This window comes from Capra hircus, chromosome 4, assembly GCF_001704415.2.
Source record: "Capra hircus breed San Clemente chromosome 4, ASM170441v1, whole genome shotgun sequence".
Lineage (NCBI taxonomy): Eukaryota > Metazoa > Chordata > Mammalia > Artiodactyla > Bovidae > Capra > Capra hircus.
The window spans coordinates 27,224,773-27,252,769 of record NC_030811.1 but is presented as its reverse complement, the minus strand read 5'-3'; the positions used below and the strand labels follow the sequence as shown (position 1 = coordinate 27,252,769).

At 52.9% G+C, this 27,997-nt stretch overlaps 1 protein-coding gene across 5 annotated transcripts; it reads left to right on the top strand.

Moving 5' to 3' along the window:
* IRF5 (interferon regulatory factor 5) lies at nt 14,626-27,271 on the top strand. 5 transcript variants are annotated; one of them, XM_018046949.1, is made up of 11 exons: nt 15,649-15,745; nt 19,400-19,506; nt 19,944-20,015; nt 21,089-21,297; nt 23,482-23,671; nt 24,084-24,130; nt 24,604-24,637; nt 24,815-25,090; nt 25,327-25,719; nt 25,809-25,927; nt 26,227-27,271. In XM_018046949.1, exons 4-11 carry the CDS (start codon nt 21,103-21,105, stop codon nt 26,470-26,472), a joined length of 1,500 nt encoding a protein of 499 aa, XP_017902438.1. In that variant the 5' UTR covers nt 15,649-15,745; nt 19,400-19,506; nt 19,944-20,015; nt 21,089-21,102; the 3' UTR covers nt 26,473-27,271. The 5 variants fall into 5 exon arrangements, with proteins under 5 accessions (XP_017902436.1, XP_017902434.1, XP_017902438.1 ...); XM_018046947.1 differs by lacking the exons at nt 15,649-15,745; nt 19,944-20,015 and adding an exon at nt 14,626-15,010; XM_018046945.1 differs by lacking the exons at nt 15,649-15,745; nt 19,944-20,015 and adding an exon at nt 14,626-15,016.

Here is a 27,997-nt window from a genome sequence, read left to right as displayed (position 1 = left end):
GACTATAGCCTGCCAGCCTCTGCTGTCCTCGGAATTCTCCAGGCAAGGATACGGGAGTGGGTTGCCATTTTCTACTCCAGGGGATGTTCTGGACCCAGGGGTCGCACCCATGTCTCTTGCATCTCCTGCATTGGCAGGCAGATTCTCACCGCTGAGCCTGGGAAGCCCCTTCATCTGTAAAAGGAAGTAATAACCACTGCTGTAGGTTGGGAGAGTCCAGTGAGGCAATGTACATGTGATGTGTGCCTGACACATGTGTGGCTCCTGATACACATAAGAACCCAACATAAGTTACTTTCTCTTCTTCCCTTCCTTTGGGTTGTACTGACAAGAGCAGCAGGTTGATTTTCCTCTGGATTTCGTGGCTGGAAGCAAAAGGTTGCTGTAAGGAGTGAGGGAGATAGGGATGAGGAAATTGTTAAATTTTGTACTTAATGCCTTTCAAGTCTGGGGCTTCCCTGGTGGCTCGATAGTAAAGAATCCACCTGCTAATGCAGGAGACTCGGGTTTGATCCCTGGCTCGGAAAGATCCCCTGGAGAAGGAAATGGCAACCCACTCCAGCATTCTTGCCTGGGAAATCCCATGGACAGAGGAGCCTGGCGGGCTATAGTCTAGGGAGTCGCAAAAGAGTTGGACATGACTTATTGACTAAACGACAGCAACCTTTCAAACCACGCCAGTTGTAACAAGCGAACTAAGCCATCACAATGTTATAAAGGCAAAGCACATCATGACACCTGCTTCAGCCCTTCCTTGCTTATCACTCCCCCCAGCGTGACCAATGGTAACGAGGTCCATTTTTCCACACCCATCCTCTGGCCCACACGACCACGTGCAAGCCTGTGAGCATCACATGGTTTCGTTTGGGTGTGGTGCTTGGGAACAGGCCGTGCAGTATCCCATCCCTCCCCCCCACCCCAGTCTGCCCCTGCAAGTCACACACTCGCCCCTAAAGCTCCTCTCTTGGTGGTTCCTGTCTCTACCTCCCTATTTACCCAGGACCCTCTCTCCCCACTCACAACATCATGTTCACCCCAGGCAAAGGTTACCCTGACTGACTGGGCGCTGTTTATCACAGATCTGATTCTAATTCCACAGCTGTATCCCACAGCTGGCCACCCCTCCATCTGATTCAGAATAACTAGGCTGCCAGCCCCTTCCAGAAAGGACTTCTTCTGTCCTTTAAAATGCCTGCAGGGGTGCATCTCACTGTATTCCAGGGACCATGCCAAATTGCAGCATGCCTACTCAAGTACCAGTGTCAGCCCACACACTTGACCATCACTGCTCACAGGTTAATAGCAGAGTAGGAACTCAGTACTTCCTTGTTGGATGGAACCTGCTGGGATTTTAGGAGTGTGTGTGTTTTTCTGTTACTGTCTTTTGGTAAAGAGAGACCAGTGCAGTCAGATTGCCTGTCTGAACCTTGCCACAGAGCCAGCACCTGGAGATGGGCAGTACTGGCAGAATATTTCCAGGCACCACACAGGGACCTCGAAGCCACGAGGTTCTCCAGCCTGGAGGGGAGCTTGCCAATCAGCCTTGGGCTGATTGGGGAAACTGGGACTTCCCCAACCTCTTTTTTGACTTTCTTTTTCACAAAGAATGATCCTTGGGAATATCATTAGGGCTTGAAGACGCTGAGAGGGGGGGCAAAGAGGAGAGGAAATGTGTGTGGCTTCCTGCATGCAATTTCCTCTTCTTCCCACCCATTTTTTCTTCTTCCAATGCTGCATAGTCCTGCTCTCAAGATCCCATAAAACCTCCTCTGGTGGTTCTGGGCAGCACAGTCCAATAGAACTTTCTGTGACAATGGAAATGTTCTATATCTGCCCCGTCCAATACAAGAGCCCTACGAGGCTCCTGAGCCCCTAGTAGTAATATGGCTAATGCAATTAAGGATCTAAATTTTTAGCTTTATTTAACTCTAACTCACTTTAATACAAATAGCTCTATGTAGCTAGTGGCTACGTAGCACATATTCAGACTGTAAGGCAAATTTGTGCAAATTAGTGAAAAGGAGAGCTTAACAAGACAGCCTACTCCCTTCCACGGGCTGGGAAAGTTTTGTAATGGGTCCACAATGGTGGAGATGTGGATGAGGCCTCCTCGAGCTGCGCAGCGCACAGCCCCATGTGGCTGCCATGGCTCCAGGCCCCGTCCCCAGATGGCAGTGCAAAGAAATGTAATTGAATGGTTGCCTCTTGACTTCCTTTGCAGGCAGGAAGGAAGCTGCCCATGCAGACCTTCCCCCGAAGGCTGGCCAGAAGAGAGAATCTTGCAGGAGTTTGGGCCAGGACATGCCAGGGGCCTCTGGACAAGGCCCTGACCTCACTCAGCACCGTAGCTCCACTCCATAGTTTGGACACAAGCAAGATCTTAGGCTGAGGGAGGGGAAATGGCAGCTGTCTGTTCCAGGTCATATGAAGAGAGGGGGTCAGAGGGTGAGGGAGTGGAGGCCAGTGGGTCAAAGCCACAGCTGGGGCCATCTTGAGGCTCCAGATGTCTTGGCACCCAGTACTGATCTCAAACTCCTACTTGTCTGGGGTTTTTGGTAACAGCTTTATTGAGATATAATTCACACACCATAAATTCACCTGTTTAAAGTGTACAATTGGATAGTTTAATATACTCACAGTTGTGCAGTCATCACTGTGATCAGTTTTAGAACATTTATCTATAATAAACCCCACACCCTTTAGCATTTCCCCACTATTTCCCGCCACCATCCATACTCCAGTCCTAGGCAACCGTTCAGCTACATTTCTTGTCTATGTATATGCCTATTCTGGACATTTCATATAAGTAGCCCTTGGTCCGGCCTTTCATTTAGCGTAATGTTGTCATAATGCATCCATTTTGTACCATGTATCTGTACTTCATTGCTTTTTATTGCCAAGTAATATTTCATTGTGTGTATGTACCATACTTTATTCATCCACTCATCAGCTGATAGACATTTGGGTTGTTTCTGCTGTTTGGCTGCTATGAATAATGCTGCTGTGGATATTTATGTGCAAGATTTTGTGAGGACAGACACCGTAACTTCTCTTGGGGATATTACTGGGCCTGGAATTGCTACAGCATATGGTAACTATGACTTTAACTTTTTGAGGAACTGCCAAATTGTTTTCAAAAGTTGGCTGCATCATTTCACATTCCCAGCAGGGGTGTGATAAGTGATAAAGTGAAAGTCGCTCAGTCATGTCTGACTCTTTGCAATCCATGGAATGTGGCCTGCCAGGCTCATCTGTCCATGGAATTCTCCAGGCCAGAATACTGGAGTGGGTTGCCTTTCCCTTCTCCAGGGGATCTTCCCATCCCAGGGATTGAACCCAGGTCTCCTGCATTGCAGGCAGATTCTTTACTGTCTGAGCCACCAGGGAAGCCTAGTGATGTATGAAGGTTTTAATTTCCCTACTTCCTTGACAACACTTATTATCATCTGAATTTTTGGATGATAGCCATCTAGTGAACGTGAAGTGGTATTTCTTTGTGGTTTGATTTGCATTTGTCTAATGACTCATCATGTTGAACATCTTTACATGAGCTCATTAGTCATTTATGTTTCTTCTCTGGAGAAATGTCTATTCAAGTCTTTTGCTCATTTAAAAAATCAAGTTATTTGTCTTTTTATTATTTTGTTGTCAGAATTCTTTATATATTCTAGATACAAGTAACTTATCAAGTATAGATAATACTTGATAGATATTGGCTATAGATAGATAGCCAATATTTTTTTCCCATACTGTGGGTCATTTTCATTTTTTATTATTTGTTTTCTTTTTTTTTTTTGACAGCACAAAAGTTTTTAATTTTGGTAAAGTCCAATTTATCTGTTTTTTTCTTTTCGGCTTGTACTTTTGGTGTCATATTTAAGGAATCATTGCCCAGTATATGGTGGTCGTTGTTCAGCTGCTAACTCATGTCTGATTCTTTGCGACCCCAAGGACTGCAGCACACTAGGCTCCTTTGTCCTCTGATATCTCCTAGAGTTTGCTCAAATTCATGTCCATTGAGTCAGTGATGCTATCTAATCATCTCATCTTCTGCCAACCCCTTCTTCTTTTGCCTTCAATCTTTCACAGAAGTCTTTTCCAATGAGTTAGCTCGTCACATCAGGTGGCCAAAGTATTGGAGCTTCAGCTTCAGCTTCAGTCCTTCCAATGAATATTCAGAATTGATTTCCTTTAGGATTGACTGGTTGAATCTCCTTGCAGTCCAAGGGACTCTCTTGAGTCTTCTCCAGCACCACAATTCAAAAGTATCAATTCTTCGGAGCTCAGCTTTCTTTATGGTCCAACTCTCACGTCTGTATATGACTACTGGGAAAACCATAGCTTTGACTATAGACAAGTGTATGTGAAGTCTCTCAGTCGTGTCCGACTCTTCGAGACCCTATGGACTGCAGCCTACCAGGCTCCTCCGTCCATGGGATTTGCCAGGCAAGCGTACTGACATGTGTATGGTTAGAAAAATTTATCCCTGTGTTTTCTTGTGAGAGTTTTATGGTATTAGCTCTTCCATATAGGATTTGATCCATTTTGAGTTAGTTTTTGTATATGGAGTAAGGATCTGTTGTTAGGTACACATATGTTTATAATTGTCACTTTTCTGATGGAATATACTGTTATCATTATAAAATGTCCATCTTTACCTAAAGTTACGTTTTTTGTTTTAAAATCTATTTTGTCTGGTGATACTATAGTGCCTCCCGTTTTCTTATGGTTGCTGTTTGTATGATAAAACTTTTCTCCATCTTTTTAATTTATGGGTGATTTTTTTTTGTTTTTTATTTTTTAAATTTTAAAATCTTTAATTCTTACATGCGTTCCCAAACATGAACCCCCCTCCCACCTCCCTCCCCACAACATCTCTGTGGGTCATCCCCATGCACCAGCCCCAAGCGTGCTGTATCCTGTGTCAGACATAGACTGGCGATTTAATTCTTACATGATAGTATACATGTTAGAATGCCATTCTCCCAAATCATCCCACCCTCTCCCTCTCCCTCTGAGTCCAAAAGTCCGTTATACACATCTGTGTCTTTTTTCCTGTCTTGCATACAGGGTCGTCCTTGCCATCTTTCTAAATTCCATATATATGTGTTAGTATACTGTATTGGTGTTTTTCTTTCTGGCTTACTTCACTCTGTATAATCGGCTCCAGTTTCATCCATCTCATCAGAACTGATTCCAATGAATTCTTTTTAACGGCTGAGTAATACTCCATTGTGTATATGTACCACAGCTTTCTTATCCATTCATCTGCTGATGGACATCTAGGTTGTTTCCATGTCCTGGCTATTATAAACAGTGCTGCAATGAACATTGGGGTACATGTGTCTCTTTCAATTCTGGTTTCCTCGGTGTGTATGCCCAGCAGTGGGATTGCTGGGTCATAAGGTAGTTCTATTTGCAATTTTTTAAAGAATCTCCACACTGTTCTCCATAGTGGCTGTACTAGTTTGCATTCCCACCAACAGTGTAGGAGGGTTCCCTTTTCTCCACACCCTCTCCAGCATTTATTGCTTGCAGATTTTTGGATCGCAGACATTCTGACTGGTGTGAAGTGGTACCTCATTGTGGTTTTGATTTGCATTTCTCTAATAATGAGTGATGTTGAGCATCTTTTTAATTTAAATCTATTTGTATCTTCAAATTATGCTTCTTATAGACAGTATTTTGCTAGATCTTGTTTTTAAATCTGGTCTGATGATCTCTGCCTTTTGATTGGACTGTTTAATCACATTACTAATATAGTTATATTTGCATTAGGGATTTTACTTGTTTTCTAAATATATCATTCTTATTTTTGTTCCTCTGTTTCTCTTAGACTGCTTCCTTTTGTATTAAGTGAATTTTTTTTTGGCCGTGCTGCATGGCAGGTAAGATCTTAGTTCCCCAGCTAGGGGCTGAACCCATGCCCCCTGCATTGGAAGCATGGAGTCTTAACCACTGGACCACCAGGCAAGTTCCAAGTCAGTAATTTCTTTATGACATTTTAATTATTCCTTTAATGATTTTTTTAAAAAAACTTTTTTCCTGTTTTCTTAGTGGTTATTCTAGGGCTTACTTGTGGACAGTTTACTGTCTTCCTGTCCCATCCAGGTAAGTTGTCCCCAGGAAAGGTCCTGGGCAGAGCAAGTGGGCAGGAGAGCTGCCTGAAGAAAGATGGCCTTAGAGATGGGCCACAGGAGGCCGGACTGACCAGAGAGATGGCCACAGTGTGGTAGCCCCAGGGTACAGGCTGCAGTTGTGATGGAGCTTTGTGGGGCTGCACGGGCCTCAGATTTTGAGTCAGGGCAGAGGTCCACATTCAGGGAAATGCGCATTCTAAGATCCAGGCAGGACTTATTGGTAGCCCTGTAGTCAGGCTCCCCGGGTAGCTGCCCCTGTGGCTCCATCCTGCTCCTCAAATACCTCCCAGTGTGGACCCTTGAGTTGGTCCACAGTTCCCCTCAGCCCCCAGGGACCAACAGGCGGCAGGGCTCAGTGGGAATGGAGGCTACCCTCCTTTTCCCCATTAGCTACCAGCTCCGCCTCGCAGGGCACTCAGAGCTTGTGTGGGTCCAAGGCCAGGCGCTGCTCCCCCCACCAGGAGGCCCGCTCTGGGGAGCATGGCTGCTGCTCCGCGGATGAGCACACGGGCGCTACTCGGGTGACAGGTCCCTCGGTTTCCACCCTGCTGTGCCTCCCCTCCTCTGCAGCCAACGGCTGACTGAGCCCAGTGAACCCAGCCCATGTCCTTGAGAAACCCTGATGGAGAAGGTGGGGCTTGGGGAGGGAGGGTTTCCGGGGCAGGTTTCCAGGGAGACGGAGGAGGAGCCAGGCCTTTTATACTGCAGGACCCTCAGGCTCCCCCTGTACCTGATGGCCCACCGCGCCCCATCCTGCCCAGCCCGTGACCTCAGCTTGTCTTGCTCAGGGTCTTCTGTAAGGCCCCAAAGTGGGTACTTAGGAAGTAGTCCTTAAAGTCCCGGAAAGGTGGAAATCCTGGGGAACAGGACCCACCTTGTTCTTAGTGCGGATGGAAACAGACCCCTTCCCATTCATTCTGTCACCCACTCCTTTTCCCGTCTATCATTCATTCATCCAGGAACTCCCACCATGGAAGAGCTAGGATGGCTGGCTGGCCCTCGGCAGAAGCCTGAGGCAACCATGGGACCAGGGTATGCCCCCAGTTTCCCCAGGAGGGTCCTCCCTTCCCAGGGTTTTGGTTTCTCACCTCTTGCCCCCCCATCCTCACCACCTCCCGTCCGGGTACCACCCTCTGCTTTTCTCTGTTCTACTTCACTCCCCAAAGCTGCTGGGCCTGTGTGACATGGGGTTCCTTGGCCTCTGAACTCTGGGTGAAATTGGCTAAGGGGAGGCATTGGAAAGGAATAGGAGGGCAGGAGGGTGGCACAGATGGAGCCCCCTGCCCCCCCCCCCAACCCACGCCGACTGTGCATGGCCATGGATCCTGGAGGGCAGCCCCTCTGTGGATGGTAACAGTTCCCTGCTGATGCTCACCTTGGGGGCCTGGAAGTTTCACAGTGGCTTCGTCAATCCTGTTCGTGCGTGCTAAGTTGCTTCAGTCATGTCTGACTCTCTGCGACCCCACAGACTGTAACCCACCAGGCTCCTCTATCCATGGGATTCTCCAGGCAAGAATACTGGAATGGGTTGCCATGCCCTCCTCCAGGGGATCTGTCCAACCCAGGGATCAAACCTGCATCTCTTATGTCTCCTGCTTTGGCAGGCGGGTTCTTTACTACTAGCGCCACCTGGGAAGCCCAATCTTGTTCACATCTCTGCAAATATTTTAAACTTGCTTCCATTTAATTTCACCTGCATCCTGCCACAACCTCGCCTCATACGCCTCCTATCTGGAGCTGCCCACACTGAGGTGTTCCCTTTTTCTGAGTCCCTGGGGCAGTCGGGGGGCCTGTGAGAAGTCATCAAACCCCAGAGACAGTACTCAGCTTCCTGAGAGCGGGAGGAAGTCAGTAGAGGTGCAGCAGGCAAGCAGGGGAAGGGCAGAAGAGCCAGGCAGAGGGAGGAAGAAATGGAGAGGGTCGGGGCAATCACCACCCCAGCGTCTGTGTGATGAGCCTGTTCTTTTACTTTTCTTTTTAAAATTATTTAGAATTTTTATCTAAGACTTAAGTTCTTTAAGGCCTGTTTACCATATATAGGTCTTTTGCTTCCATGAAAAGAAAATTACAAGCTAATACATTTCTTAAGTTGCTAAAATTTCTTTTTAAAAAATATTTATTTTTATTTATTCATTTATTGGGCTGTGCCGGATCTTAGTTGCCACATGCAGGATCTTTCACTGCAGCATGCAAAGTCTTGTGACATGTGGGAGCTGGTTCCCTGACCAGGGGTCAAACCCAGGGCCCCTGCACTGGGAGCACAGTGTCTTAGCCACTAGACCCCCAGGGAAGTCTCTATTCCTAAAACTTCTTGACATGTAGAATTTGGATTTTCTGAGTGCCCTTTTTATTTATTTTTAATGCCCTACATACAGTGAAAACTTTTTAGTGCACAGTTCCGAGTTTTGGAATATACAGAGGGTTGTACAACTGTCACCACAATCAGATCAGGATAGAGAACCCTTCCCATCACTTCATACTGCCCCCCTCGTGGCGGTCAGCCCCTCCCCACAGTCCCCCATCCACCCACCCAGCTCTGTTCTGTGATCCCACACCTTCTCCTGGGCCTGTTTCTGAGGGTGAGGCGGCTGGGGAGTGGGCAGCCTCTCTCAGGGGCCATGAGCATGCCCCGGGACACAGAGGCCACATTTTCTGTACAGACAACCCCCCGGGGCCTGAGAGTGAGGAAGGAGGCCCCTAGCAGCTGGCTCCCTCTCCTCTTCCAGGGGAAGGCATGTCGGATGGGCGGCTGGAGGTGGGGGAATAGCCCCAGCACGCTCTGGGCTGGCAGAGGGTGGGATCTGCCTGCCTCCCTGGCTCTGCCTACCCCAGGGACTCAGCGAGGACAGCTGGTTGTAGTGAGGCAGCCACCCAGAACCAGCAGAACACAGGATGTACTCTGGGGAGTAGCTGCTGCTATGTTTAAATTATCATCACTTCTGCTGCTGTGTGCCTGGCGCTGGGCTAGACAACCCGACCACCCAACCCTACTACTGAATAGCAGTTCTTTCCTGGCAGTAGGGTGTTAAGCCCCTTTACAAACAAGGACACTGCGACTCAGAGAGGCTGAATGCTTTGCCCAAGATCAGACAGCTGCGACCTGACATCAAGATCTGTGTGACTTTAAAGTGAACAAAGATCACTCATAGTCAGGTTCAAATCCCAGTGCCTCATTTTACTAGTTGCTGTGTGCCTTTGGGGAAACTGCCTAACCTTTCTGAACTTCAATGTCTTCGTCTATGAAATGAAGATCGTACATATCCCTGCCTTGTACAGCTGTTATGAGAATCAAATGTGACCCGTGTTTGGTGGATAATGGATTGCACGGTAAATACTGTCATGGGTTGAATTGTGTCCTCCCTGCAAATTAAAGTCCTAACTGCCAGTATCTCTGAATGTGACCTTATTTAGAAATAGGATCTTCACAGATGTAATTAGTTAAGATGGGGTCATTAGGGTGGGTGCGAATCCAGTATGACTGGTGTCCTTATAAAAAAGGGAATTGGGACACAGAGGCATGGACACAAGGAGAGCAACATGTGAAGAAGGTAGAGATCATGGTGATGCTTCTTCAAGCCAAGGAACACCAAAGATAAGGCTAAGAATACAAAGAAGTTGAGTAACTTGTTCAGGTTCGAAAGGTTAGCAAGTCAGTCGCTCAGTTTGCTTCTTTGCAAATGGGGACATGTACGAATGATGCTCACCTATCACATGGTGGTCGGTGTGCCAGTTAAATGCAATAATGTATGAAAAGTGCTTAGTGGTGTCCCGCATGTCTTGGGGGTTCATAGCATTACCTGGTTGTGGCAAAGACTCCACCTGCCAATGCAGGAAATGTAAGAGACTTGGTTTGATCCCTGGGTTGGGAAGATCCCCTGGAGGAGGGTATGGCCACTCACTCCAGTATTCTTGCCTGGAGAATCCCATGGACAGAGGAATGGTCCCTAGGGTTGCAGAGAGTTGAACCTGACTGAAGCGACCTAGCATGCACACATGCACACACATGGGTTCCTCCACCCAGCCCAGCATGCAGTTTGCCCTCCCCAGAACACCACGTCCCTTTACAATAGGGCCTTCACTCACCAGGCTGGCCAGACTTCTCTTGGTTCTTCCCCATCGCTTGGGATGGGCTGTCCCTTTGCAAGAGGCCTGCCGTTTACTCTCTCTCTCCTGACCACCATGACCCTGAACTACAGTGAGGAGGCTGGACTGAGCACACATGCTCTCTAGACAGCCGAGTTCCAGATGGACCCAGGATCCTCAGGCTCACTGCCCTCTTGCAGAGTCTTTTTGGGCATCCCTGTGACCTGTTACTGCCACCAAAGCCTCTGCAGTGTGTGGAGGGGTGATGAGGAAGCCCCCATAAGCTCTTTTCTACCTGAGCAGGTTCCTCGTTCTTGTCCCTGTCCTGGAAGTCATTGATGGGCCTGGACACGCTGTCAGGCCGTGTCGCCTTCCCTGCAGCTTTGGAAGTGCTGCTTCAGAAGAAAGGGAGGAGGACAGGCTGAAAGAAGTAGGGGAGACTGGTCCATAGACTAGCACAGATCAGCAAAGACTCCTGGATCCTGCATGCCCACCAGCGTCCTTATGGGTCCAGTCTGCCTGGCACAGGGTCCTGGGTGGGTATCAGAGTGCCAGCTGGCTCCTGGCTTGGAAAACTGTGAAACACTGAGATTCCAGGACACTGGCCTGGTAAGAACTTCCTCTGGATTCCTCTCCAGAGAGGCCTAACCCACCTCCCCACCTCCAGAGTCCTTCAGCCTTCAGGGCTCTCTTCTTTCTTGATTTTCTGCCCCCAACATCAGAGGCCATAGCAGCAGAGCAGCCTGGGGGTTCCCCAACTGGGTCGCCAGGCCTGATTCCTACAAGGCAGTACCTCTGGCCCAAGGGTACCTGGCTGGGAAGAACCAGATACCTGTACCTGCAGCTCCGTTGGCTCCCGGACCTCCAGGAGCTCCTTGCCCTGCCTTTGCTACACACATGATGTACTCATGCCACGACCCCCAGTCAGCCCACCCCTTAGGAGGCCAGAGGGACAGCCTGGACATCCCCTTCCCACGATAAAGTGTTGAGAGGCTGTGTGGGACAAATATCCTCCCATAATCTCACGCGCCAGCTCCTCCAGGTCAGAGAGTGCCTCCTCTGGACTCCCAGAGCCATCGTGGGTGTCCCTTCCCATCCAGGGTGGCTCTGGCCTCATTCCACCACCCTCAGGGCCAGATGTGAGCTGAGAAGAGGCCCCCTGTGTCCTTGGGCTGACACTGTCATCCTGGACACAGCTGAGCCACACACACCACCCCCCACCTTAGAGGGACAATAGTCCCTGCCCCAAGGGGGATCCTGAGCCCTGGTTGTAAGTTTCAGGGACTTGAGATGAACCTGGCTGAGAAGCCATGGGGCCTCCTGCCTCCCACATCGATGATGAGTGGTCCTCATGCATCTAGATGGGACCCCTTTCTCCAGTGGGGACACCTATGAATTCTAGGCTTCGGCCAAGTCTGTTTGGGACAAGCAGGAACACTGAAGTCCATTGCTGGTTCCTGTGGGACTGGGGTGGCCTCCGTACCCACAAAGCAGGGGTTCAGCCATTCCCACTGCCAGAGCCCTGGAAGGCTGCGGTTTCCAGGTTGGACTTCCTTCTCTTTCTTTTCCTCCTTGTCCAACAGCTGCATGCTCTAAAGTGAGTCCTCCAGACTGGCAGGAAGGATGGAGGCCCTGGCCCCTTCCTTGACACAGCCCAGGAGCGGGGAGGGAAGTGGTTTGAGCGAAGCACTGAACTAAGCAGATTGTAGGAGAGTCTGAATCAGACCAAGGGCAGATGGAGGAAGGGGCGCGAAGACGAGGATCTGGGCGAAAGGCATCCTCATGTCTCAGTGGGGCACATGATACAAGTCGGGGGACAATTAGCAGAAGGACCAATGATGATTGCACCAAGAGGCAGGGCAGGGGCAGGCGGCGTGGGGTAGAGGAGGACACTAAGACCCCAAGATGAGCTAGGAGCAGATTGCCAGGGCATTTATTTACAGTGGATGGCGAGAAACTCAAGCAATAGTGAAGTCTCAGGACTTGAGGGTTGAAGCGAGAAAGAAACTCAGAGATTGGAGTTTCTGAGGCATACCTGGGTGTTTCAGGGGCTGCTGGAGCTGTGGGTCCAAGGTCCAGAGCAGAATCCATGGGCAAAGGGGGGGAGCCAGATTGTCGAGGATTAGGGAGAGGAGAGGGGCTGACCATGGAGGAAAAGGGAAGTAGCACTAGTTCTCAGTGGGCCTGAGGGTGGACAAGGGCGGCCGCGGAGCTTCCTGGGACTCAGGCCATTTGAAGAAAGAGAGCAGATTTGGGAGAAGGGGGATGTGAGGTCTAGAGGCATCTGTGTGACAGTGCTGGCCGAATGGGGGACTTCCAGCTCACACCTCCGAGTGCTCCGAGGAGAAGGGTTTAGTGAGAAAGGGGAAGGAAGCCCCAGTTGCGGCGTCCTGGGCCATGGCAATGCGTGTCAGATACGGTGTCATGTCCTCAGCAGGCAGGAGCCAGAATGGCAGCATGAAGCCCGCGGTCAGACCACGGGGCGCCCTTGGCCCAGCTCTGTTCCTGAGGCACTGTCTGTCTGTCTGGCTCCACAGAATGGAAGCTCCAGGAGGGCAGGGGTGTTTAGACCGAGCGGACTTTGGTTGGCCACTTTCACCTGGCACGGCCGAAGGGCTCACTGTGACCCTCAGGTTATCATTCTCACATTACGGGCAGGACTTGGGGGTCCTCGGAGTCTGAGGTTTGCCCAGGATCAGACCATTCCTGAGGGGAGAGCCAGGGTGTGGCTCGGGGCAGCTGGATCTCAGAGTCTAGTGTCTCGCCAACAAGTTCCCAGAAATGGGAGTGAATATCTAAGGGCCAGGCCAGCCCCGGGAAGCCTGACAGCCCGGACTGAGGGCGGGTGTGGGGGGTGGGTCCCGGGCCTGTGTTGAGGGGACGGGTCTAGAGTCGGGAGGGGGTCTTGTCCGGCTGCCTGCAGGACCTCTAGGTTCTCTCCCCACCACTCACACTGGGCTTTCGGTTCCCTTTGGTGATGTGGCTCCCTCCCCCCACCCCCAACCCTTGCACATACACACACGCACTGTGGCTTCAACCGGAATCAGGCCTCTCACCACACCCTCAATCTGATGCCCCGACCAGGGGAAGTGGGGGCAGGGGCTGTCTCACCGTTGGAAATGAGAGGCGTGGACACACATCTCTACCGAGGCTCCCAGCTGTGGAGGCCACGTCTCCTCGTTCCCCGTGCGCCTTGGCCCTGCTGCGGGGGAACTTGGAGTGATCACATGGGGTCCCTGGTTCAGTCTCACTTCTCCTTTGCTTGAGCCTCACCATAAGTCAGCATCCGGAAGCAAGGGGACCCTTGAATTTTGGAAGAGTCTGAGAGATGCTCTCTGTCCCCACCCTGTCCTCCTGATGCCATGTCTTTGGCCCAGAGTGCTTCTTGGTTCAGGTTCCCCTGAACCTGGGGAAGGCAGGACCCAAGGGATGTGGAGCCCTTGCATAGCCCCTGGCCCTGGAACTTCATGCCAATGCTACGATCTCAATAGTACCATCATCTCCCCTTTCACCGCAGGAAATGAGATTCACAGGACCTGCCTAAGGTCCCTGAGCTTGAACACAGCGGAAGTGGATGCAAGCTCAAGGGCAGTGCCCCTTCTTCTACACATGGCCTCCAGAGGATTCTTTTTTTAAAACTTATTTGGCTGTGCCAGGTCTTAGTTGCAGCAAGTGGAATCCAGGTCCCTGATCAGGGATTAAACCTGGGCCCCCTGCATTGGGAGCACAGAGTCTTAGCCACTGTACCACCAGGGAAATCCCCCAAATGGTTTTAGACCAAGTTCAGGGGCTCACAGGGTGGGGGGCCTCACCTGAGGACTGGGGATAGTCGTGGGGGTGGGCAGAATCCTAGTTCTAGTCTCCCTTAGACTGTGTGTGTGGGACATTTAGAAGACTCTTCTTGACAATCTTTCCAGATATATTTTCTAGTCCAACATTGAATACTTCCTATTAAGCACGACTCACCTCCAATGAAAAAGGTTTGTATTTTGGGGGGAACTATTTTCAATTTAAATAGCAGTTTCACTTTTAAAGAAAGAAATACAGAACAATCTCCCTATCCTCATTTTCTGCATTCACACTTTAAATCTTAAAAATCTTAAGTTGCGACATATTCAACAGATACAAATAATACAATACTTATATAAGATTATATTTCTATTTTATATTAGGGCTACAAGAGTTGGGGAGAAGGAGAGAAATGCAAGAGAGGAGAAAAAGGACAACACGTAACGAGCAATGATACAGATCAGGGGTGAAGATTAACCCAGGTATTTCTACAGAGATGGAGGTGGGAAGGGAAGGTCAAAGTTCTGATTCATCCACTAACTGCTACCCCTGTGTTTGTTAAAAATACAGGCACTAAACTTTAATGGGCAAAGAGTACTTTCTAGAACTTATATATTTTAGTTTCTATCTAAGATGTAATCGATTGACATAAATTTTCTTCATATAAAAATTTTTTTATTAAAAATTACTATAGAAAGTAGGAGATGAAAAGACAGGCATGGTTCCTGAGTAAGCTGATTCTAGTGGAAATCAGACATTAAACTCCTAAGTGAAAACCAGTGAAGATAAGCCTCAGGGTCTGGGAACCCTACCTAGGAGACAAAGTCAAGGTAAGCTTTTCAAAGGAGTGATGCTGAAACAAAATCTGAAGAGGAGCAGGAGTTCCCACGCGAAGAATGCTCCAGGACTGGTAACTGGACAATGTGAGGGCTGCAACCAGCGAACGAGGCCTGCCTGCGGAACCAAAAAACGTTCAGACTGGCAGACGGATGGTCAAGGTAGCGGTGAGTGAAGAGGTGGGACAAGAGACCAAGGCGCTGACCCACAGAGGTCCCCAAGGCGATCAGGGACGGGGAGCAGGGGCAGGCAGGTGCGAAGGTTAAGGATCAGAAAGACAGTAGCCTGACCATCCCTGTCTGTAGGCACCTTGTGGAGGGAGTGTCTGAGTCTGGATGCCAGTGGCTGGGTACTGGGCGACCCTCGGAAGGGTTCGCGGGCTCGTGGGGCGAACGCCAGGGGCTACTACTACCTCCACCGCGCTCGTATGTGGCTCGGTTGATCGCCAGTGTCCGCACCGATCTAGAGCTCCCGGAGGGACAGAAAGTTCCCGGGCCCAGCCGATCACTATGGCAGAGTGGGGTAGGGGGGCTGAGGTTGTCGAACGACTCTTGAGCCTCCAGATTTCTGAAGGAGCCCAGCAGTCCGTCCAGGCCACCGCGCTGCCGCGCGTCTCCGCCAGGCCCTGGGCTGCAGGGGAACCAGCCTGGCCCGGGGCTCAGCCCCGTCCCTCGGTCGCTGAGTCTGCGCGGGGACCCCAGGGTGGCTCTGCGGGGCAGGGCGGGGCGCTGCCGGCGCACCGAGGCTGGGCGGCCGCGGCCCAGGGGCGGGGGCGGGTGATGCGGAAGTGGCGAGCGGGCGGGCGGGCGGACCGGCGCGGCTCCAGGACAGCGCAGCTCGGCCCCACCGCCTGGCCGGGGCTCCCGGGCGCAGCCACGCGGGCGCACAGCAGACAGGTAAGTCCAGGCGGCCGCGCGCTCTTCTCCGCGCCCGCGGGGCACCTGCCGGCGGCGGGCTGGGGACTGAAGCGGTGCGGGCGCGCGGGAGGGGTCAGCGTCCGGCTCTTCCAGGTGCCCGAGCTCAGGGTGGGGAACGCCCAAGGCAGGACGCGCCCCGCCGTTGTGGGGGTCTCCAAGATGCCTCCTATGTCTTGATCAGAGAGGGGTGCCCCGCAGCAGCAGCCTTGGTCCAGAAGGCACCCGAGGAGCGCACCGCGGCCGGGGGCGCCAGCTCTCCTGCTTCTCTCCCCTCCTCTGGCCTTCGCGGAGGATGGGCAGCGCCCGGCTGCCATGGGATGGGCAGCGCCCGGCTTGGGCCATGGAGGGAAAGCCCCGATTCCGCCTAGAATTCTGTACGCTCCGATCCTCCTTCCCCGGGCAGCCCTCCCCTCACCCTTTCCAGTAAGAGAATGAGGTTTAAGAGGTCCATCTCTCCCTGGATCTTAAGACAATGGCAAGAATTCGGGCAGAGAGTGGTTAGGAAGATGGTGTCAGGCGAGGCGCCGGCTGTCCTTTTACTTGCAGCGGAGAAAAGCAGCTGCTGACCCTTCTAAGCGAGAACCACGGACGTGATACTTCTTAGACTAGTTTCTCTACAGCCTTCCCCCGAACATCAGAAGGAAACAATCGAGAATCTAAAAGTGGAGGGAAAGTGAGACCAGTGTGACTGTGTTGCGGGATAGGAGACGGTGAACACCTGCGCGGCCCGGGCGCGCAGTTGTCTCTGTGGCCCCGGAGGCACCGGATCTGGCCCTGGGGACCTGAGGCGGAGGGGACTTCCCTGCCTTCGCCGCCACCCTGCGCCCAGCAGAGCGGGGATGAGGGCGGGGGCTCCTCCACCCTGAGGAGCGGTCGGAGAGGCAGACCCCAAACCAGCGCTCCGGGCCGGGGAAGGAGTGGGGGTAGTTCAGTGGGCTGGGCCAGGAGGCGCGGCCAAGCCGGGCACCTGCGGGGACGGTCTTGAGAGCAGAGCCGAGTTGGGGCTCCCTGCGCGCCCAGCAGGGAGTGACCAGGACCAGTAAGGACGAGGGCGGGGTCGATGGAGAAAGCTAGAGTCTCCCGGGAGAGGCAGCCAGGCCAGAGCAGGGTTATAGGGTTGGATACTGGGGCTCCCAGCAAGTCAAGGGAAGCCTTGGGAAACCACCCTTTTTTTAACTCTGGGGTTTCCCCACCTGCGCCTTGGCCTTACCCCACCGTGCCCCCAGAGGAAGCCGAGGGAAGCGTCTTTCTGCCCGCATCTGCCGCCCTGGAGTCTCAGCTCGTCTCCCCTGGAGGGGGAGGGGCTTAAGGTCTCACTGGGCCCCGGGCACCCATGCCTTCTCCAGGAGTTTGGTGTGGAGTTTGCGGGAAACGTCTGAATCAAATTCAGGAGGTGCAAGGGCTTGCTGATCTCGCAGTGCTGGGGGCTGCAGAGCCTCCTCCCCTAGGGGGTCCCTGGTACCCACAGTGTTCAGGCTTCCCTTGTGGCTGGCTCCTGGGAGTTCAGGAGTTGCCGGGCCTGTGCACCTCCGGAGATGCTCCTGGGCTGCCCCTTCCCCTATAATAGGGCCTTCCTCAGGTCCTCAGCAGGCCACTCCTCCTTTGATGTTTCCATGGAAGCTGATGTATGCTCATCCCGCCTTCCCCCGTCTTTCAGGGCTCTAATCCACAAGGCTAGTCTGGGGGTTGCAAACCTGCACAGCTGTTGAGGAGTCAGGGCAGACCCCCTGACCAACCTGCATCCTGATGGGACATCAAGTCCTCCCAGCAGCCACGAGGGGCGTGTGTGTGTGTGTGTGTGTATGTGTATGTGTGTGTAGTTCCTCAGTTGTGTCCGACTCTTTGCGACCCCATGGACTATAGCCCACCAGGCTCCTCTGTCCAAGGGATTCTCCAGGCAAGAATATTGGAGTGGGTTGCCATGCCCTCCTCCAGGGGATCTTCCCCATCCAGAGATAGGACCTGTTATTCTAGAGCAAAGTATTGCAGGCAGATTCTTTACCTTGTGAGCCACTTTCCTGGTGAGGGAGGGATGTAGAATGGACTTTCTCAGGGCTATGCTTCTGGGACCCCCTGGGAATCTGAGTGACTGCTTCTTTCAGGATCGAAGTAGGAATGGATCACAAGGGCACTGAAATTCAGAACTCCTGGCATTGGGATAGCTTGCATCAGGTCTAAGTCCATCTCCAGGCAGGAAGCAGCCTCTTTGGTGAGCTGATGCTGAGCCTGGTCCTGATGACCCTGGATGCAGGCAGACTTGTGGCTGAAGCTCCCTGTGTGGCTTGCTAGGCAGACCCTCCCTTGGCCACGGCCAGGCTTTTGGTGGGAGGCCCTCTACAGAGCCCTTCCCTGTGCTGCTAGAAGGGGCTGCACCTTACTGCCAGGAGCTCAGAGTTGGTGTTGTAGAGCGGTGCAGCCGGACTTGCCCTGACACCCTCCTTGCCCTGGGCAGAGAAATCGACCTTCCTGGCTTCCCAGTTCACCACCTCTGGCATAGCTGCAGGCCAGACCATGTGTGGGAGTCATCAGGGAAGCTTGCCTTGCCCTCTGTCTGCAGAACTTTCCCTGGTCCACCTTCTCGCAGCCAGAATGGCCTGCTGCTGTGACCGTCGCCCGTCTATTCTAGGACCCAGGCCTTTGGGAGGCGTGGGATGCAGCAGACACAAATTGGATGAAGCTCTCCAACGCTGTGAATCACACAATGGACGATGACTGCCAGCGGGCTTGAGGGTTGGGGGATGGGCTACAGGATGAGAGATGGAGCATTTGGTCGGGGGGACCCAAATGTGATTTTCTCCCCATCCCTTCCCTCCCCCAGCTCATAGTGAGTCAGGTTTCCGAGTTGTCCGGTCTGGCCACTTTCATTTCCCCTAGGGCTGGGTGGAGGCTAGTGCAGAAAGGGGAACCGAGTCACCCATCTTCTGAGACCGGGGGGCAGGGCCGGGTGCTCTCCCATCCTCTCTGTCCCAGCCCAGTGCTGGGCACTGCTCTGGGGAGAGGCCCACAGACGAAAATCCTTAGCAGCGTGGAGGTGGCACTTAGCCGCCACAACCCAGAAAGGTGTTGGGCAGGGAATTTCAGGGGACATTCTGAAGCAGGCTTGGATGATGGGGTGTGTGTATGTGTGTGTGTGTGTGTGTGTGTGTGTGTGTGTGTGTGTGTGTGTGTGTATATATCCCAGTGCAGGCCAGGAAGCCCACCAAGACTTCTGTACTCCCAGAAGCCTTTGTTCCCAGCAACAGTTCAGCCTGTGGTTGGGTGGCTTTAGCTGTCAGAAGGTTCTTCAGCAAGGATGTAGTCTGTCTCAGGGGAGGCTGTCTTGGTCTTGACTTGAACCCTAGTCTTTCTGCCACACGGGGGTATTTCTCATCCCCACCCCACTGAGTGTTTACACCAGCCACCCAGATACCTCATTTCCTTCAGTTATCCCTTCCTGGACAGGCCTGCCCACCTTAGACCCTCACTGCCCCACAGAGCTCACAGCTTTCCTCTTGGGTCTGGTCTCACCTTTGAGTCAGAGGAGGGGAGGGTTGGTTGGGGAGGGCAGCGTTGGTTGGGGTGGCAGCCAGGTGGGGGTGGGGCGATAAACAGCTGGAGGACGGACGCTTCCAACATCTGGCTGGCCTTCCTTAGGTCCTACTTTGGCCCAGTAAATGCAGATGCCCAGGAGGGGAGAGTGGTGAGGAAGAAAGACCCGGAGGCACTCCTGCCCTTGAAGAGGTTGCCCACTGACCTGGAAAGTAAGTGAGACGTCTGGGTGGGGGAGGCTGTGCAGGGCGGAATAGGAGCCCCACTTGTCTCAGTGGAGGAGAGTCCAGGGCAGCCCGTGGCGCTCTGGAGAGGGAGCTGTGAGTGTTGGAGGACCCAGCCCGGAGGGCTAGTGTTGGCACCCTTGTTCCAGGAAGCGCGACTTCTGCGAAAGACCCTGGCCCACCCCACCCCTATGCCACCGTCGTGGCCACTCCCTCTCCATCACTTGTGGAGCGTCTTCTACAGGGAACGGGTGGACCAAGGAAGTGGGAGAGGAGCATGGTACCTGCGCAGTGTGTGTCCTCTTACACACACAAGTGCACGCCCACCTAACTCACATGTGCTCAGAAACCTAGGGCCCAGGGTGGGAGGAAGCCTCATTTCTCGTCGTGGCTCAGCCCTTTATTCCTTCCTTGCCCATCGACAGAGTCTCCTCTGAGTCTCAGCCCGGGGGGCTATGATGGCCCCGTCCCTTCTGTCGCTGACCCCGGGCTCACAGGTGAGGGGCAAGCGCAGGGGAGAAACCCCGCAGGAGTGGAGCAGAGTGAAAGCAGGCTCAGGACAGTGGAGAGAAGTTTCGGTCCGGGGTCTGGAGAGGGGCTGGCAGGTGCAGTGGAGGAGGCAGAGACTCCCTGTGACCAGCTGGCCTCTGACCAGGGAGGCAAGTGTGTGGCCTGGGGTGGGGGGTGGCACTCGCTCTGGTGGGGACCCTATCTGTGTGGACCCCACAGCGAACATAAGGTGCTGCTGAATGAATGCATGGTTGGTGGAGGAACCAGAGTCTAGGAAGTTGCTGCCTTGAAAAGCAGAAGTTCTAAGTTTGGTGGCCACTGTCCTTGCCAGCGATTCAGGCGGTAGATGGAGTTGGCTCACGGGATTTCTTTCAAGATGTCCAGGTCGGAGGAGGGTGGGAAGCTTCATCCCTGAGGGAAACCAAGGAAGGAAGGAAGCTCTGAGGACTGGGTGTGGAAACCCCTCCCTGACTCACAGCTTCTGCCTTGTCTTAGCGGGGTTTCTTGGAAGTTGGTTTGGTGAGGGAGAGGGAGGGGAACAGGGGAAGCAGGAAGAAAGCTAAGCAAGGATGTGGGCTCAGCCGGAGACTGGCTTCAGCTAGAGTCTGTGGGGACCCCGGAGTGCTCATTTGCTCCGCCTGAAGCAAGGGGACCGGCCCTTTGTCCCTGTGTGTCACTGACTGTGGGCTCTCCCCCACAGAGTGGAGGGGTGGCCTGGCCCTGGAGAGGGGCAGCTGAGGGCAGTTCTCCGGCAATGGGCAGCTCCGTGCTGTGCTTGGACTCACAGCAGCTGGGGAACTGCTGCCCCGCTGGACACAGGACGTCTGGGTGGGACACCCACAGTGTCCACTCCAGCTGTGTACCCCTCCTTCCTTTCCCTCAAACGAAGCCCAGACGCAGGGACCTTGTGACAGGAAAGCTGATGCTTGGAGAGGAGAACTGGCTCAAGCATCTGGACAGGCTGGAGCGACTCTGGCCTCCTGTGCTGGGAGGAAGGGGGAGTCCTACGGGCCGTGGCTCGGCCCTCTGATGTGCACTGACTGCCCCCCGCTCTCTCCAGCAGACGCCTGTGCCATGAACCAGCCAGCCCCCGCCGCCCTGCTTCCGCCCCGGCGCGTGCGGCTGAAGCCCTGGCTGGTGGCCCAGGTCAACAGCTGCCAGTACCCCGGGCTTCAGTGGGTCAATGGGGAAAAGAAATTGTTTTACATCCCCTGGCGCCACGCCACGCGGCACGGCCCTAGCCATGACGGAGATAACACCATCTTCAAGGTAAGCCCTGGGCCTCTGAAGGCCCTTCCCTAGAAAAGGGCTCCCCCCTACATCAGACTGGCCACTCTTCCAGCTGCCTTGTGGCCAGCGACCCCAGGCCGGGGCTAAGGGCTGCAGGCATCACCGCTGGGCAACCTTTCTAACCCGATCCCTGGAGCAAGGTGAGGACTGAGGGGCCCCAGGAGACCTTCGGGTAACTCCTCCCCCTCTTCCTCTTTGTACTTTTTCATCATACGTGAGCGCCTGTCCAGGATGCACATTTGGTGTACACATGCACTTAAAGGACCACAGAATTCCCCCATAATCTTAATACTATGAATATTTTTTTGCTTGTATTATCAGTTTTCTCCATGTGTATATGAAGTGCCAAGATGGAATCAAGCTATAGATTCTATTTTGTAACCTGCATTTTCCACCCAACATCAGGACCGGCTTCCCCATTCCAACAAATGCCACATTCAAATGCCGCTGAACATTCCATCGGAGCAGGGAGCACGCTTTAGTCACCAAGTCCCAGATTTTGGACACCTTAGGTTGCTTTCAGTGTCTCCATGTTGAAGATCACACTGCCATGGACACCCTCTAAACTCTTATCCTTGGCACATCTCAAATGGTTTCCTTTGGGATTAGTTCCTAGAGTTGAACACTTCTGGGTCAAAGAGAATCCTTATTTTTAAAGTTTTGGCCATGTATTGTTTAGTTTTTGCGCTTAGTGTTTGTCTTTTCAAGGTTCCTTTCAAATCCATTTCTCATTTTTGAATAAGTAACATGGTCACATAATTCAACATTTAAAAAAGTGTAAAATGCAAAAAGTCTCCCAAATGGGAGACAGTCTCCCAGACACCCAACTTCCTCCTTTGGGACAGTTCGTATTCTCAGTTTCTTGTTTATCCTTCCTGAGGGATTTTTGTACATATGCAAGCAAATACGTGCCTATCCTTTCCCCTACTGCTGCTGCTAAGTCACTTCAGTTGTGTCCAACTCTGTGCGACTCCATAGATGGCAGCCCACCAGGCTCCCATGTCCCTGGGATTCTCCAGGCAGGAACACTGGAGTGGGTTGCCATTTCCTTCTCCAGTGCATGAAAGAGAAAAGTGAAAGTGAAATCACTCAGTCGTGTCCGACTCTTAGCGACCCCATGGACTGCAGCCTACCAGGCTCCTCCATCCATGGGATTTTCCAGGCAAGAGTACTGGAGAGGGGTGCCATTGCCTTCTCCGATCCTTTCCCCTACTTTTGACAAAAATGGTAGATGCTTCTGCACCTCATTTTTTGAAGATTACAACGTGTCAGTATATAAAAAAATTCCTCCTTTTTTTTTCTTGTTGCCCAATATTCCATTTTATGGGTTGGCCATAATTTAACCAGCCCCCATTGATGGACATTTAGATAATTGAGAGTCATTTTCTGTTAGAAACAGAGCTGCAGTGAATAAGCTTATATGTGCAAGCTTTTGTGTGGATGCATCTTTATCTGTCAGATAAATTCCCAGAAGTTAAATTACTGGGTTAAAGGATGGAAATGTGTAATCCTGAGATCAACCAAATTACCTTCCAAAATAACAGTACTGGGAGTTCCCTAGTGATCTAGTGGTTAGGACTCCAGTGCTTTCACCGCCATGGCCCGATTCAATCTCTGGTCAGGGAGCTGAGATCCTGCAACCACATGGTGAGGCACACCCTACAAAAAAAAAATCGTTATAATAATACCAGCAGCCCAAGTGTACAGAGTCCATCCCAAGGAGAGACACAGTTCAGAGAGCTTTATGGGCATTAAGCCTGAGTCTCCACCACCACACTGTGAGGCAGATGCTGTGATGGGGAGACCAAAACAAAGAGAGGCAAAGTGACATGGCCTGGCACACAGGTGGCGGTGGCAGATTCCGATCCAAAGCCAGTTCTTCTCCAGACCCCTCTTATCCACCATGTTATCCCATCTCCTTAGAGATTATACCTGTTTGCCATCTTAAGACCAGTGAATATGATGCCTTTCAAAGCATCTAGAATTCCTCTAGCTTGCTGGGACCTTAAGAGACTGGCCTCCTAACTCCCACTTTGCAGATGGGCGCTGGCTCGGCCTGTGTAATGGTCTCATCCACAGCAGTGACTGCCCCCAGCCCAGAGGGGCTGGCTTCGGTGAGGGGCGTGGTTCTCTGTGGTTGTCTGTCTTGTCTTCCTGCCCTAGGCCTGGGCCAAGGAGACGGGGAAGTACACCGAGGGGGTGGACGAGGCTGATCCGGCCAAGTGGAAGGCCAACCTGCGCTGTGCCCTGAACAAGAGCCGTGACTTCCGCCTCATCTATGACGGGCCCCGGGACATGCCGCCTCAGCCCTACAAGATCTACGAGGTCTGCGCCAATGGCCCGGCTCCTGCAGGTATTCTGCCTGGCTGAATGTGGGCCACCTAGGGGGCTATGCACGGAGGCCCGGGGCCCCTCCAGCGTGCAGTGGTTGGGGACATGCCGCTCGGGCAGTAACCCAGGGCTCCCAGAAGTGGATCACTGGTGAGGCTAGGAGCGGCTTGGCATGGACCAGGCCCCTCCCCGCTGGGTTTGATTTCCTCACCCCATCCTGGTTCTTGGCTCCAGTGAATGTAGGTCGGGTGACCCAGGGAGGGGAGCGCCGTGAGGTCAGGGGCAGTGTCCCGTGATTGCTGGTGGCTGTGTGGCCTTTCCCTCTGTGTTTGGGCAGCTCTGGGCAGGAGAGAAGCCACCCGGAGCCCTGAAGGCCTTCCTCCCTCTCCCCCACTGACTCCCTTCCGGTCTGTCATTTCTGTCTCCCCCTGCAGAGTCACAGCCCAGTGAGGATAATGCTGAGGAGGAAGAAGAGGAAGAGGTGAGCTTGGGGGCGCACTTGGCAGCCTGTGCCGCCACCCTGGGCCTCGCTAGGCTTGGCTGCTTGTCCCACTCCACTGCAGGACTGGGCAGTTCCACTCCTCTGGAGCCTGCTGCCGTTTCTGCAGCCCTTCTCTGAGTTTCTTCTCTTGGAATTCTGGGGACAGGAACAAAGTCACCACCTTGAACCTCCCTGGGACTCTGTTGGTATAAAACATGCTCATGCATGGTCTCAGCCTCAGTAGTTGGGGCTTAGTAGGTATTCCCACCTGCAGAAGCAGAAACTGGGGCACCAAGAGCCTACTGACATGCCTTGGATGGCAGAGCTGGGCCTGAGGGTCTGGCCTCGCCTAAGCTGAAGACCAGGGAGTTGCCTTGTGGGTCTCATTCTTCAGCATCGGATCAGTTTAATAACCTGTCCTCCCTTCTCTCTCTGGCCTCCTCGTTCCTCCTTTGCCTGTGTCTTCTCTTCAGCTCCAGAAGATGTTACCAGGCCTGAGCATCACAGGTGGGGCTGGGAGGTGGTGTGGTTGGGGGTCTAGTATAAGGAGGAGCTGCGGGGACCACAGGTGCCTGGGAGGGGGCTGAAGGGAGGCTGGGGGATGGCCCAGGGCTGGGAGTAGGTAAGCCTGGAGGCAGTTCCTAGAAGTGACATTAAAATTTTGTCCACTCCCACCTTCTATAGAAGCAGTGCAGCCCAGCCCTGCCATGGCACCCTATTCTTTACCCAAAGAGGATGTCAAGTGGCCACCCACTCTCCAGCCGCCTGTGGTGTTGGCACCCCCTGCTCCAGGCCCCAACCTGCTGGTCCCTGCTCATGGCAACGCCGCTGACTTTGGGGAGGTGTTTTCTGAGGTCCTGCCGAGCTCACACCCGCAGCCTGGGCCCCTGTCTACCAGCCTGCCCCCCGCAGCTGAACAACTCCTGCCTGACCTGTTGATCAGCCCCCACATGCTGCCTCGTAAGAACCCACGGGAGAGGGGTGGAGGGTGGGCAGGGAGGAGCAGCTGGGAGGGTGGAGGATGATGAAGAGAAGAACAAAAATGCCCATACCAATCCCTGCTTGGCTGGGAGGGAAGTGGGGAGGACTGATGATGGCCTGGCTGCAGGGCAGAGAGGGCAGAGAAGATCAGTGGGCGGCAGAAAGCGGAGGCATGGGGCTCATGGGCGGGGCGGGCCTGCCTCTCTGTCCTGCAGTGACTGACCTGGAGATCAAGTTCCAATACCGGGGGCGGCCACCCCGGGCTCTCACCATCAGCAACCCTCAAGGCTGCCGGCTCTTCTACAGCCAACTGGAGGCCACCCAGGAGCAGGTGGAGCTCTTTGGCCCGGTGAGCCTGGAGCAAGTGCGCTTCCCCAGCCCTGAGGACATCCCCAGTGAGAAGCAGCGCTTTTACACCAACCAGCTGCTGGACGTCCTGGACCGTGGGCTCATCCTTCAGCTACAAGGCCAGGATCTGTATGCCATCCGTCTGTGCCAGTGCAAGGTGTTCTGGAGCGGGCCCTGCGCCTCAGCCCATGGCTCGCACCCCAACCCCATCCAGCGGGAGGTCAAGACCAAGCTCTTCAGCCTGGAGGACTTTCTCAATGGTGAGGGCCCCACCTCGTGTTCCTCTGGGTCTCTTTTCGTCCAGAGGCCTGGCGCCCGCCTCTGACTAAGGGTCTTGCTCTCAATGCAGAGCTCATCCTATTCCAGAAGGGCCAGACCAACACCCCACCTCCATTCGAGATCTTCTTCTGCTTTGGGGAGGAGTGGCCTGACTGCAAACCCCGGGAGAAGAAGCTCATTACTGTACAGGTATACTCCCATCTTCAACCTCCTGAACTCTGCTTTGGATATTGGGGAATCCTGGGCCCTTGCCCCAGGGTGGAGGGGCAGGACTGTCTGGATAGGGTGAATTCAGCAGTCAGTGTTAAATGAGGACCGGCACTGCTCACACATAAGCTGCCTTTTTATGAAGTAGAAATTGGTGCCCCTTCTTCTGGCGGATGTGAACTACCACCTGCCCCTGGTGGATCCCCTCATGCATAGCTCGATTGGACAGCCCTGCCGATCCAGACAGTTCACCCTGTCCTGTCTCCTCTTCACCCGCTTAGGTGGTACCCGTAGCAGCCCGGCTGTTGCTGGAGATGTTCTCAGGGGAGCTTTCTTGGTCAGCTGATAGCATCCGGCTACAGATCTCAAACCCAGACCTCAAAGACCGCATGGTGGAACAGTTCAAGGAGCTCCATCACATCTGGCTGTCTCAGCAGCATCTGCAGCCTGTGGCCCAAACCCCTGCCATGCCAGGCCTCAGTGCTGCACAGGGACCCTGGCCCATGCACCCAGTTGGCATGCAGTAAGGAGGCTGCATGTAGTGACTGGCCCAGGTTTCCTGGGTGGCTATGCGGAGATGTGGAGGGCGAAAGTTCCCAGGTGGCACCTGATGAGCAGCAGGGTCCTATCTTGGGGTCTCCAGAAGCAGATCTGGGTCATGAAGAAGAGGGAAAAGAGGCCTGAGATCCAGGTTCTCCTCAGAAGCTGAGGGAAGCTGGAAGCCAGTTTTGCTTTGAGGACTCTGTCTTCCTGCATATGTCTCTCCTGGACTGGTTCTGGGGGAACTTGGCCATCAGCATCAGTGTGGAGGGAAGGAACTCCGCCAACTCAGGGGGCCTAGTTGTACAGAGGGAGTTGCCCCAGAGCAGTCCCTTCCTGTGGCTGCCTCATTTCTTCTGGCAAGAAGAGCCAAGTGCTGGGGGTCAGACCTCCCTGGCAGGTCCTCTGCAGGGCATGGGCCTGATTTTGGAGTTCCCTAGCTTTAGTGTTGATCCCCTGGGGGAGGAAATGGCAGCCTACTCCAGTATTCTTGCCTGGAAAATCCCGTGGACAGAGGAGCCTGCTGGGCTACAATCCATGGGTTCATAGTCAGACATGACTGAGTGACTGAGTGCGCATGCGCACACGCACACGCGAGCACACACACACACACACACACACACACACACACACACAGCTTGAGCCTCATTTCCTCACAACATCCAGAGACAGATTAAGTATTACACCAGATACTAAGTCTGGCACCTACCTCCCTTGAGAAACTAAGAACCTGGGATAGAAAGGGGACATTTATGTATTTTTGGATTAATAAATATTAAAAACAGACTCAGTTATTCTTTTTCAGCACCAGTTGCTCCCATGCTGTTTTACTGGACCGTATTTCTCCTGCCAGCTAGCTCTCTTTACCCCAGCACCTGCCCTCCTGCTCTGGGGCTGTTGACACAGGGAGGGCCTGCCTTCCAGGCTGATGAGTCAGTGGGGCCTTCACAAGAACTCAGCTGGCTGGCTTTGCTTTCCAGGAGGAAGCCAGCTGAAGCAAGGGTGTGGACTTTTAAATGTGTGCAGAGTCTAAGATCCTGTCCAAATCAATTTTCCCATAATGGTGAAAAGGGGCTGGATCTCAACTAAGGACCATTACTATCTGTTAGCCTCATGTATATTCATACGCTATTAAATATATTAGGACAATGCATACAAATTGGGAGCTCATTGTTTGAATCTGGCTTATAGATGTAATTTTCTGACCTGAACAATTTTGCTGTTATCTTTTTATTATGGAATGTTTTTAACATCTGTGAAAGTAGGGAGAATGGTATAAAATTCCCATGTAGTAGCTTCAATAATTATCAATTCATAGTCTTTCTCATTTAAGTTCCCAACACTACAGTGGATAAGCTTGTGCATATTTATGTCTTTTTATTACTTTTGCCAGTTTATCTTTAGGATGAATCCACAGAAATGGGATTTCTGGCTCAAAGGATAAAAATGGGTCTAATTTTAAATATTTGCAAAATCCAGATAAATCTCTGAGTGCAGCTGTTTCCCCACAAT